The sequence below is a fragment of the Podarcis melisellensis genome (genome assembly GCF_964234715.1).
Source record: "Podarcis melisellensis genome assembly, chromosome: 4".
Taxonomy (NCBI): Eukaryota; Metazoa; Chordata; class Lepidosauria; order Squamata; family Lacertidae; genus Podarcis; species Podarcis melisellensis.
Window position 1 is genome coordinate 88108943 of NC_138531.1, and position 13406 is coordinate 88122348.

Below are 13406 nucleotides of genomic sequence, written 5' to 3' on the forward strand. Positions count from 1 at the left end.
TAATAACATTAACCTAATTTCTGTGACCTTGTGTCTTATTCATCAATGAGGGGGTGGTCTCAGGGTCTCGACACGCAATGCAACAAAATCCACGCGTCTCTGAATTCTGCAGTGCAGCTCTCCAATAAAAAAAGAGAGAGAGAGAGATTTGTATTAAAAGGAACGTATTAAAAAGCGTGCGTCAAAACATAATGTTGAAAGTAACATTAAAATGCATCATATCGGAGAAATGGTTTGCAACAATGTGTACACAAGGAGAAATATGCTCCAAAATGGTATATAGGACGCTGCCATGCACCAAGTTAGATCACCATATCTCAGCATTTCCCACAATCATTGGCAGTGGATCTCCAGGGCTTCAGACAGGAGCTGAACCTGGGACCTTCTGCATAAGGGATGGCCCAGGATGTTTTGGTACTGTAAGCAAAACATCCCCCCTCCCAGCCTCTGCCCACAGATTCAGGCCCCCTCCCTGCCCCCACTGTCGCCCCGGTGCTGCCCCCTTGCCACCACAACTAACACAGAACACAACTACTTTATAATATGATCATGGGGCATCCAGAAAGTATCGCACAATGCAGCTGCACAAGGACATGAATCATTCCCAAAATATAATTGCAAACCAGCCTCTTGCATAAAATGTGCCTTAAGTATGCCTACAAACTCAATGAGCTTGCTTTTGCCAGGTAATTTCATTTACCGTATTTTCCCGTGTATAAGATGACGTTATTTTAGTTTAAAATTATGCTAAAAATTTTGGGTCGTCTTATACATGGGTAGTGGAGAGGGGGGACGGGCATTTGGTGGCTGCCATGAGCAGAAGATTGTCAGCGGCATATTTGCTGGTGATTGGCCAGTGTGGCAAGTTCTGCAGGCTATTGGCTGCTGCGGCAATAGGCGGGCGATTGGCGCTTGCTTTCTGCTTGCGTGCCAAAGATTGGTGGCTTTGTTGATGTGCAGGCGATTGGCTGTGGCGGTCCTGCGGGTGAGTGGTTTTCTTCAGCACCCCCCCCCCAAAAAGCTCAACAACTCTGGGCAATATCCCCCCCATTTTCTCAATTTGGAGTCCCCAAAATACATGGGGGCGTCTTATACACGGAAAAATACAGTATGTTAGGTCTGTTCTGAGACACTCACATCTCTTCATCAACTCAAAGAAATATTTCTCTTTTCTGAACTTGATAGTATTCTGTGCTGTACACTGACATGTTTAAAAGTTTCTCCGATTGTCCTTTAATCTTCCTGCCACGCTTGCCATCCAGTCTGATGTGGAATGCCCTTTAAGAACCACTGCTCCAAGACTTCACTTGGTATCCACAATGCTGGATCTTTTTTGTTTGTTCCATTAATCTCTCATTTCCCCCTGGTATTTAAGGACACACAAGCAGAGATTGTTTAGTCTGTTGAGAGAGAGATAGGCGGGGTCCTATTCCAACGTCATAAACTGCTCTGCTCCCACTTTGTGCACACCCCAAGTTAGTCCTTCAGATAGCAACAGTTCACTAGTGGAAGAGTTTGCAGAAGGTTCGTCCGACAAGACACAGGCGTTTTGCTGCTTGAAGTTGGCTCCACTGCCGGAAACTCACAGCTCCTGATAGCTGGAGGAGATGGCTTTGAGCACAAGTGGCTTGGTGGCCCTAGTTGCCTTTTACGTTGTTACTTTAGCAACTGGAATATGGGCTTCCTGGAAAACCAAGAAGCTGAAAAGCAGGAAGCCCAGTGAAGTGGCCATGGTGGGAAACAGGAAAATGGGGTTTTGCCTTGGACTGTTCACTGCTACCGGTAAGTACCAATTTCCCAAAAACCTAGGAGGTTGTGGACTCTCCTTCCTTGGAGGTTTCTAGCAGAGGTTGGATGGCCATCTGTCATGGATGCTTTAGTTGAGATTCCTGCATTGCCCGGGGTTGGATTATAAGATCTTTGGGGTCCCTTCCAACTTACAATTCTAATGACTCATGGTGTGAGGCATCATGATGTTATAGATGGGCTTTGTAATGACACAGGATTGCCAGTTTTTAAAAGGAACTAACCTGATATCTAGGCAGGGTCCAGAAATGTGGCTGGGTGGTTATGCCAAAATTCAGAAGGGGAAAGTCAGAGTTTTCGTGTTTGTGTGTACATTTTTGTGTCCGTGGTCTTTCCCAGCGTTAATGGGGAGATGTTGGAGATGAAACATGAGACCTTTTGAATGCAAAGGGAGTATTCTACCACTGAACTACTACATCTGAGTCTTAGGTCTAGAAGTTTTTTTTTGCAGCTGATTGATTTTAAAGCACTTCTTTTCCAAGGTTATTTATTTATTTATATTTTAAAGTTCCCCCCCAGTTATACAAAATAAAGTGGGGGGAAAGAAAGAAGAAGGTGCAATATAGACTAATATAGCAGTTTTTATTTTATTTTAAAGCACTTCTTTTCCAAAGTTTTTTATTAATTAATATTTTAAAGTTTTTCAGTTATACAAAATTATATATATATCTTATATGCATATATGATTATTAATAACCTGCTATATTCTGTATACACTTGTTCCAAATATCAATATATTTATCCAAACAAAGCCTGCATCTATAAGCAATCAGTTCATATGTTGTGAGTGCTGTCAAGTCTTCAATCCATTGATTAAAGAGGGCCAGATTTTGGTTTTTCCAGTTCATCAATATCAGTCTTTTGGGCATACTTAGAACACATAGAATCCATTTTTGTTGTCTGTCCACTTGTCAACTTCCATATAATACGTGTATAATTCAAAAGAATATTTCCCTCTGAATATTTTAAGTTTTTCCATACAGTTGTATTTAAACAGTTCAACACTTTCACCCAAAACTTAGTGGGAACAGGACACTGTAAGAACACCATGTTTCCAAGAGGCATTATGCTCCAACAAGGAGCTGCATTCGACAGTCCTTTTCTATGCAAAACTAATGGAGTCCAATAGATTCTAAATATTATTTTCTGTTGTGTAAGCCTTAGTTTAAGATCCATCCATGCCTTTGCTATGGAAGCGAAAACACTGTCACACTGTCTACCTGGTCTATAGGAACATCCAAATCTTTTTTTCCAATTGTTTCTTACAGTCTGCATATCAAACTTATTTATTTATAACAAATATCTATAAAAAGAAATTGCCGGTTTTTTTGTTTCAAAAGATTTGGACAACTGTTCTAATACCTCTGGTGTCTCAGAGGTCTCAGAGGCTGAAAAAGCAGCCAATGCAAACACTGGTATATTTAATTTTAGTTTTTATTAAAGATTTTATTGTGCTATGAAACACAAACAGGGGAAAGTACCATATTTTTCCATGTATAAGACTAGTTTTCACCCCTAAAAAATAATGTCAAACATTAGGGGGCGTCTTATACATGGGGCCCATCTCCCCCCATTTTCTTAAATCTGAGTCCCCCAAAATAGGGGGCATCTTATACATGGGGGCGTCTTATAGACGGAAAAATACGATACATCTTTTGTCTGCACTTTCCATTCAGAGTCTTTTTTGCAGTTTGTTTACATGTAGCGAGAGACGTTTTTGTCATGGACCTCTTGCGATTGGGGGGAAAATAGAAAGAGGGGAGAGATGGGGGTCTTGTTCTTTGTTAAAAGGCATTGTAGCTGCAGATATTGCTATTGGAATGCATCTGACAGGTGATAATTATCTCTTAAAACACTTAACGTATAAAATTCGTCTTCCTCATCTATCGGTTGATCCAAAGTCATTATGCCGCTTCCATCCAATTTTTCCATGCATGCATGCATGCATCTTTTTCCCAATTTTAAAAATGGGATTCCCCCACAAAGTCAATTTAGCGTGGATCAAATCTGGCTTTTTATTTGGCATTATATTCCATATCTTTCTAACTAACTTAATTGTGTCAAGAGTTTCCACTTCTTTTCTAACTAACTTAATAGTGTCAAGAGTTGCCACTTCTTTTCCAAAGTCAATCAATAAATAAAACCTCTCATCAGTCTGAAAGAAAATATTGAGGTAGAGGTTTTCAATGCCAGGGATTGAGACCTGAGATGTCCTAAGTGTAATGTAAATATTCTATCACTGAGACATGGTCCTTCCCTTATTCAGGGGCTTATAGGAATTGGAGCTAAAGGCACCACAGCCCAGCATTTATTTTTAGCTGGGACATCCATTTTGAGAGAATTTCCAAGTTTAAGTGTGTTCTTCCTGCTTTCTTTCAGCCACGTGGGTTGGAGGAGCATATATCAATGGCACTGCTGAAATTGTCTACCTGCCTTCAAGAGGACTCGTGTGGGTCCAAGCCCCAGCAGGATTTGCTCTGTCTCTCCTTATTGGTAAAGTTTTCAAAAAAGCTTAAATATGTAACTACGGTGGTACCTCGGGTTAAGTACTTAATTCATTCCAGAGGTCCGTTCTCAACCTGAAACTGTTCTTAACTGAAGCACCACTTTAGCTAATGGGGCCTCCCGCTGCTGCCACGCAATTTCTGTTCTCATCCTGAGGTAAAGTTCTTAACCTGAGGCAGTATTTCTGGGTTAGCGGAGTCTGTAACCTGAAGCGTATGTAACCCGAGGTACCAGTGTATTCCAGCCAATAAAAATCAGTACTGGAAATGATGAGAGCCTCGTTCAAGGGGAATGCAGAAGTCTGACTTTGGCTCACATTGTTTCCTCACAAACTGCCCTTGTCGCACATACAAAAAGTCTCTCAAGGAGTAATCCAAACACAAGATCCGCTGGGATGAGGGGATTTCTGGATAGGTGGCTCTTGGGCTGAATCTGGACTAAATTTCCCTATCTTGGGTCAGCCATGAATACTTCAGTGCAAACCCTCCATCTCTGATCCTGTGAATCCAAAGCCAGGAAAATCCCCCAAAAGGGGTGCTCTAGGGGTGTGGCAGAGGAGAAGACACCCCCTATTTCAAACTCCTTTCAGCTCAGTCACATGACCTAGCAACCCAGCAGGTTGCCATCCAGCTATCTCTGAAGGTCACTGTGATGACTATTCCCAGGTCAGAGTGCTGGTCCAGGTGTGAGGAGACCCCAGTTCAAACCTCCACTCAGCTATGGAAACTTGCTAGGTGATCTCAGACCAGTCACCTTCTCTCAGACTACAGGATTGTTGTTAAGGATGAAATGGGAAAGAGGAACCACATGTGCCACTTTTAGCTCCTCGGGGGAAATTTTGGGTATCTAAAAACATTGCTTCTGCCCAGATGACAATAATAATTGCAATACTACTGCTTTTTAACAGGTGGGCTCTTCTTTGTCAATCCAATGAGATCGAAGAAGTACGTGACAATGATGGATCCACTCCAAGAAACATATGGGAATGTGATGGCAAGCCTTATGTTTATTCCATCGTTGATAGGGGACATATTCTGGTTTGCAGCTATTCTTGCTTCCTTAGGTAACTAAACATCTCTTGCCTGTCTTAAGGGCTGAAGGCTTGTTTCAGTAAAGTAGGAACTGCTTTAATTATGGCCCATGAGTCTGTGCAGCCCACATTTCCACTTCATCCAATTCAAATGTCTACGGCTGGGGAAAAGTAGATGGAGTGATTTGCCCTAAATGGGATGGGGAACCTCAGACCAGGCAGCCCAATGTGGCCCTCTAGATCTCTCTCTCTCTGGCCCTTGGCATTCTCCCCAGGCCACAACCCCTCCTCAGCCATGTCCTGCAACAACCCTACTTCATACCCGCCCTGAGGAATAATCAGAACTGAACTCCACATCTGGGAATGTTCATAATGCCTAGAGCAGCCTTTCCCAACTGGCACTCCAGATGTTTTGGGGTTCAAAGGCCATCAGCCCCAGATGGTGTGGTCAATGATCACAGTCCAATGATTGGAACTGCAGACTAGTAACAACTGGAGGGCATCTGGCTGGGGGGAAAACATCTAGTCTAGAAGATCATCTCTCCCTATGTTAATGCTAAGAGAGTCTGTGTACTGGTCCAGTAAACGCTTCCACTGCGCAACCAGCAACAGTTCTCTTTGCAGAGCATTAATTAAGTCCAGTGCAGAGAATCTTGTTGCAGTACAAGCTTCAGAGTCTCAGCAGCAAAGAAATAACGACACAGGGAAGCCTGTCTTTCCAAAGACAGGTTTATTGCAGAAAGATAACAGAAACACCTCCAGAGCTTTCAGACATTTTTGCTTCACGCCCCACAGGCAGAGAAAACAAACACTCTTTATATACTGAGCAACTTAACAACTTAACGAGCTTGACTACTTAAAGTCACAAGACATTGCTAACTTGCCAGCGTCTTAGGTTTCACACCCTAACAAATGCTTGTATCTCTTAAGGAGCAATTCTGTCACTTGTGTTGCACACTAATATAATGATGTAAGGGAAATCGCGTGGCATTAAATTTCATGCTGTAGCTTAACATTGTCCTTTTTTCCACAGGTGCAACCATGCAGGTCATTTTGGATATCCATGGTATTTTAGTCATTGTTATCTCTGCATGCACGGTTATAATCTATACTTTATTAGGTGGCCTGTACTCGGTTGCATATACAGATGTAATACAGCTGATCTTTATAACAGTCAGCCTGGTAAGTCCTAATATTGTTATTTTACTACTCACTTGAAATGCTTTTGTGATTTTTTAAAAAAACCATAACCGTATTCTACACACATGGGGCTTAGTCTCAGTCTCTGCAAGGCTGTGATGGGTACAAAATGCTAGGACAAAATTATGAGTCTGGGGATAATCTTTGTCTGCAGTGAATCTGACCACCATCCAATTTAATGAGCGCTCTCTCTACATGTTTGGAGCTGGAGCTTCAGGTGTGAGCAGGAGCTTCTATAAGCACACTGGAGCCAGTTCTCTATAGTAATCATCAGCAACCAGCTGCTTGTAAGATCAAATATTATCTGTGGGTGACAGCTATCGACCCATCACTCACCTGTGTCCTCTGTTTGATGGATTTTGGTGAGCAGGAGTGGATATTTTATTTTACTTTCCTCTTTTCACTTGTGGGTAGCATATTTTGCAAACCAGAACTCAAGGCTGGTGTCCTTGTGGGAATCTGGTGGGGAAATAATGTATGTTATTTCTGATGTTTCTCTTTTTACCTCAAGTGGGTTTGTATCCCCTTCGCCCTCATGAACCCTGCAACAAAAAGCATTTCCTACACTGCTGGGCACGACGTCTTCCAAGCATCTTGGATTGGAAAAATGGAAGTGGAGTATCTTGGAAGGTGGCTCGATGACTTCTTATATTTGGTAAGAACTGCTCCCAAGGCAGATGGAGGGCAAGCTGGTGGCGCTTGCTGTTTTATTTCATTCTGGCCAGACTGTAGAAATAGTTGTATTGGATGAGCTGGGTGGGGAAATGTATACCATGCCTGCAGAGGAAAAATACCCCTTCACAATTTGAATCTGAGTCACATCTGAGAACAGATTTCCAAGCGGCTTCCTGTAATGCCCCCATTACTGGTTATGCTGATAACTTTGAACTGCCCTGCTCTTTGCTCGAGTTTGGTCCACAGTGAGTGGGGGAATTAAAGATTTGGCCCTCAGGCTAGTATTGCCCCTTTCTAACATTTATTTCTGTGGTTTTCTTTTTGCAAATAAAATCGGGATTACGGTTTTTTCCCTCAGGACAGTGGAGGGTTGTTTGTGTTGCGTCCCATTTGTGAAGTTGTGGTAGCACTGGCCCTTCTTCTGATAGGATATGCTTTGCAGGGGAGACGGACCAAAAAATGGGGTGGTGGTCAAGGAGGGTCAGTTGTTCGGGAGTCAGAAATGTCCCTACTTTCACTTCAGGAATGTTGGAGGGTATGAGATTGCCATTTGTTCTGATCTATTGCTGAATAGATTCCTAAGGGTTTTCCCTTGGGAAGAAACAAGGCAAGAGGGAAACCACTTGGAACCACAGCAAAATTGGGAGTGAGGCCTTCGTCGCTTGAACGGAAGGCCACAAGACCTAACAGCACTTGGATTTCATTGCCTGAAGTGACTTTGGGGCTGCCTGTATGTGATGGGAGGCTGACCGATATGTTCATAACCTTCTGCTTCTCTTCCAGGTTCTTGGGAGTATCCCGTGGCAAATCTATTTCCAGCGCGTTCTCTCGGCTTCTTCTCCAAACGAAGGAAAGCTCATCTCCTACCTTTCTGGACTGGGGTGCTTCATCATGGCCATCCCTTCTGTTGTCATTGGGGCTGTCGCTGCTTCCACAGGTAAGATTAGCACACTCCATAATACCACCCGGAGGATCGCGAATCCTCCCTGACTCTTCTGGGGAGAAAGAAGTTGCCGCCTTGGGTGTGATGAATTTTAGGGACAGCCAATTTCGTTCAACGATACGCTGTTCCTAACCTAGCCTACTCTCCCTGTTGGAAAAAGTGATAGGGAAGACTTCCTGTTCCCTTGCATGCGTTAACCCTCATCCTGAAATATGATCAAACCTTTTAACATACATGACGCTTCTCTGTTTCCTTTCTAAGACTGGAATCAGACTGCCTATGGCCTCCCCAGTCCCAACGACAGAGGAGAGTCTGCCCTCATCCTCCCACTGGTTCTCTACCACCTGTGCCCAACGTATGTCGCCCTTGGTGGCTTGGGTGCCCTGGCTGCTGCCGTGATGTCTTCTGGCGATTCCGCCTTGCTCTCTGCTGGTACCTTGTTTGCTCACAACATATACAGGAAAGTCTTCAGGAAAAATGTGAGTTGTTGCAAATAATATCGACACCAGCGGGTGGAGGGAGGTCTGTGGGGGACGCAAGTGTCTTCACTATATTATTTTTGGTGCCTGCTAAAAAAATTGTTTTGTTTTGACAAGCCCACCCAGATATGTAGAATGTTGATTTGTATTTTAATCTGCTTTTAGTTTATCATGGATTTTACAATACGATAATCTTTATTGTCATTGTCCTATACAGAACAACGAAATTGAAAAAAATATACATCAGACATTCAAAAACCAACAAGCCTGCTATCCCAACTATCCCAACCTGGTTAGCCCCTAAAAACTCTGATACCCCATAATTGAATACAATATACTCACACAGAGACTACCTTACACTGAGTTTAAAATCTCTACGCTGATTTAATTGTTGCTTGCAACTGTTTTTACAAATAGTTTCGTTGTTTTATTCCTTTCATAAATTGCTTTGAGGGTGGTTTTTTTAATACACTCAAGCAGTGCAAATTTTTTAATGAAATAAACGTAAACAAAATAAAGCAGGAATTTCCTCCTAATGTAATTCAGAAGCATGATTTCCCCGCACCTGGGGAGGAAAAGGTTAAATCCTTTCTCCATGTCTGCTCTGATGCTGTCAATTGTCCCACCCCCCCACCCCATGATATTTGTATTAAAAAAAGAAAGAAAATGAATGGTAAATGCAAGGCCAAATCTAGGTTCTCTCTGTAAGAAGAGAGAAACTTGAAAGGCCACAACAGAAATATGCACTGGAACATAATAAAATTTAAAGATAGGAAGCCAGCAGTTACACAGAGTTACGCCACACAGAATGATCACAGGAAATAGATACATAACATTTCGTAAAATGTATTGCAAGGCTCCTCATCTCATTATCTCATTAGCTAAAATGGCTCTTGGGGTTTGCGGTAAGCAGTTGACTTTACCAGAAAGAATATTGCAGAGACCTTTCTTTTAAAACGAAATAAAATTCTTAATTTAAGGGGTTCCAGGAACAACAGGGTTCAAGGCCACCCCAAATCCCAGAAAGACAAATTAAATAATAGTACAGTGGTACCTCTAGTTGCGAACTTAATTTGTTACCGGAGGTCCGTTCTTAACCTGAAACTGTTCTTAACGAGAGGCGTGCTTTTGCTAATGAAGCCTCTTGCTGCCAACTGTGCCACCGGCACACGATTTCCATTCGCAAAGTTCTCAACTCGAGGTAACTCTTCCAGGTTAGCGGAGTTTGTAACCTGAAGTGTTTGTAAGCTGAGGCATTTGTAACTCGAGGTACCACTGTAATAATAAGTGATATTGGTAAAAGTTACCCAGCTTAGTGTAGTTGTGTCAGACTTAGGACCTAGCAGACCACCTGAACTCATCTATGAAGCTCCCTGGGGTGACCTGGGTGGCCCAGTTGCCGCGTCTTGGCCCCCAGCCTACCTCAAAGGGTTGCTGTACGGGTAAAATGGAGAGGAGGAGAGTCATGCACGCCATCTTGAATTCCTTGGAGGAAAGGCGGCTGTAAGAATAATGGAGGACGGCAGGAGGTTGGATACAGGGAGCTGTGCATGAGCAAGCTGAAGAGCAAGCTTCGCAGAGCCTCTTTTTATTAGCAGAAGTCAACAATTGGAATCAGTAGTGAAACCACTCTGAACATGACGTATTTCCATCTAAGCACATGTCCAGCGTTATCAAATACACATGTTAGCAGGTGTTTCCCTAAAATGTTCCCCGATACAGTGGTACCTCAGGTTACATATACTTCAGGTTACAGACTCCGCTAACCCAGAAATAGTGCTTCAGGTTAAGAACTTTGCTTCAGGGTGAGAACAAAAATCATGCTCCGGCGGCACGGCGGCAGCAGGAGGCCCCATTAGCTAAAGTGGTGCTTCAGGTTAAGAACAGTTTCAGGTTAAGTACGGACCTCCGGAACGAATTACCGTATTTTTCGCTCTATAACACGCACCCGATCATAACACGCACATAGTTTTTAGAGGAGGAAAAATCCGTAGGCATGCCACCCGAAGGCATTCCCTCCATAACACACACAGACATTTCCCCATACTTTCTAGGAGGAAAAAAGTGAGTGTTATGGTGCAAAAAAAACGGTAAGTACTTAAGCTGAGGTAGCACTGTACTTGATTACAACTGCATCCCTGGTCATGCTCCAGCCAAGCATTATGTCGAGTGACCAAATCTGTGAGAAGACAAACGGTCAGGGGAAACCCCCTGTATGCTAGCCAAGAGGCACAAGTTCAGGGAGCGTGGGCGCAAGGCTCCTGGGCACACTGTTGCCTGCCAGGTGCAAGGTGTGCCTCAGCACAAGCGGAGCATTACCTCCACAGCGGCATAGAAATGTAATAGCACCTAAACAAATAATAAAACACCTATTTCTTTATTTCCAGGCGTCAGAGGAAGAAGTGTTATGGGCGATGAGAATGTCCATGGTGATCTTTGGGATGATGTCCGCAGGTCTAGCTTTTTACGCCCATTCCATTTATGACCTCTGGTTCCTGAGTGGAGAACTCGTCTACGCTCTCCTCTTCCCCCAGCTCTGCTGCGTCCTCTTCATTCGCAACACCAACACTTACGGCTCCGCCGCCGGGTTCTTCTTGGGCCTCCTCCTGCGCCTCTTGGCGGGGGAGCCCGCCCTGAACATCCCCCCAGTCATCCATTACCCAGGATGCTCTCTGGTTGACGGGGCCTATGTCCAGCTGTTCCCATTTAAGCTGTTCACCATGCTGGTATCTCTGCTGACCATCGTCTCTGTCTCGCATCTGTCCGCCTTTCTATTTAAGGCCAACGTCCTTCCCCGGAGATGGGACATCTGTAAGATCGTGCGAGCTGACAGGATGGTCATTTCCTTACCCCAGAGGCGTAAAAGAGATGCCTGTGCCAGAACAGAGTTTTGACCAAATGGGAGACAAATTGCATTGGTATTTTACCCATGATCCTTCTTGAAGGATCCTTAGCTCTTTGAATGAGGTCATCTTCCATGTTGTGATTTATTGTTGTTGTTGTTATTGAAGTCCATAGTCACAGCAAAGGGCCCTCTCCCATTGTGGCACAACCTCCAACACCTTTCTTTCTTCCTAGTCCTGTTAATCCAATGTCTGGGCTCTTTTTGGAAAACATGAAGCCTTTGAAGCCCTTTAATTGGTGCTGCAGCTACAGAAATTCAGTGGGTGCAGAATGCTGTGGTGAGACTCCTTACGGGGTCCTTGCTGCGGGATCACATTCACCCGGTGCTATACCAGCTGCGCTGGCTCCCGGTGGAGTACAGGATCAGGTTTAAGGTGCTGGTTTTAACCTTTAAAGCCCTATACAGCCTAGGACCCTCGTACCTACAGGACCGCCTCTCCTGGTATGTCCCACGGAGGACTTTACAGTCTTCAAATAAAAACATTTTAGAGGTCCCAAGCCACAGAGAGGTTAGGCTGGCCTCAACCAGAGCCAGGGCTTTTTCGGCTGTGGCCCTGATCTGGTGGAGCGCTCTGCCACAAGAGACTAGGGCCCTGCGGGACTTGTCATCTTTCCGCAAGGCACAGTCTGACCCCCTCCTTTGCTGATCCTCGTAGAACTCTGGCCCAGTGGTTGCCATTTGACTTTGAATTGATTTTAGAATACTGATTTTAGAATGCTGTGTTACTTTTATTGCTGTTAGCCACTCTGAGCCCAGCTTTGGCTGGGGAGGGCGGGACATAAATTTGTTGTTGTTGTTGTTGTTGTTGTTGTTGTTGTTGTTGTTGTTGTTGTTGTTGTTATATCATTTAGTTGTATAGAATGTCTTAATTGATTGGTTACTTTTGCCAAATTTGTAGCCCTCTGTGTAATGGGGGGTGGGGGTGGAATTCCAATTCTGAAATGCATCCTTTATCAACAGTACCATCAACGGTAGGAATGGAGCATGTGTCCTAATTTACAGAGGATGGTCCTCTATTTGAAGGTGTTGCCTGAAGGGTTGACATTTTAAAGATTCCCAAGGAGGGAAAGCAGGAGGAGCTCCACAAAGCTACAATTCCCAGAGTGACTTAACAGTCAATGCCTCTTCACAGGGAACTCTGAGATTTGTAGCTCTGAGAAAAGGAACAGGAATCTCCTAACAACTCTCAGCACCCTTAACAAACTGTTTAAATGAATGGTGTGAAAGTGACTCCAGTTTCTAAATAGCAGTTGCTCAGCACAAATAATAAGAGAGGTCAGTTGCCTCAGTGCCTTCTGTTTGTGATTTCCAGATACTGGACTTGATGGATCTTCCTTCAAAAACTTGATTTTCTTTTGGTATTAATAAAACGCATGATCTAAAACAAGACCTGCTTTGATGGTTTGATCACCTCATATTGCGCCTCTAATTATGTTGTCTTTCATTTATTTTGCCGTGTATTTAACTGTTATTTGTAAGCCACTCTGAGGCACTTGTGTAAAGTGACTAATAAGCCCCCAACATGCAACAGTCAGCCATCATTCTGTACCCACTGAAATTAAAATTTTGCAGTGTTAATTTCAGAAGGTACATATTTCCGTTCACAAGTTGTGGAGGCTTGTCCATCTGAAAAATCTCTTGGATCTGAAGACTCTGAAAGCAAATATAAGAAATTATTTTCACGGTCTACTTTTAAAGCCCTGTGGCAAGCTTCCTCAGCTTCGGCCCTCCAGATGTTTTTTGGCCTACAACTCCCATGATCCCTAGCTAGCAGGACCAGGGGTCAGGGATGATGGGAATTGTGGTCTCAAAACATCTGAAGGCCCAAGGTTGAGGAAGCCTGCCCTATGGTTTGACTAGCCT

The 13406-nt window shown here is 43.7% G+C and overlaps 1 protein-coding gene across 1 annotated transcript; it reads left to right on the forward strand.

Annotated features, from left to right (window-relative positions):
• Nucleotides 1-1607: 1607 nt before the first annotated feature.
• Nucleotides 1608-11738, forward strand: LOC309369165 (high-affinity choline transporter 1-like; the record flags this gene model as incomplete). The annotated part of the gene is made up of 8 exons (XM_081909903.1): nt 1608-1782; nt 4186-4299; nt 5219-5374; nt 6375-6523; nt 7053-7196; nt 8000-8153; nt 8421-8638; nt 11026-11738. 8 exons carry the CDS (start codon nt 1608-1610, stop codon nt 11530-11532), a joined length of 1617 nt encoding a protein of 538 aa, XP_081766029.1. The 3' UTR covers nt 11533-11738.
• Nucleotides 11739-13406: the final 1668 nt, after the last annotated feature.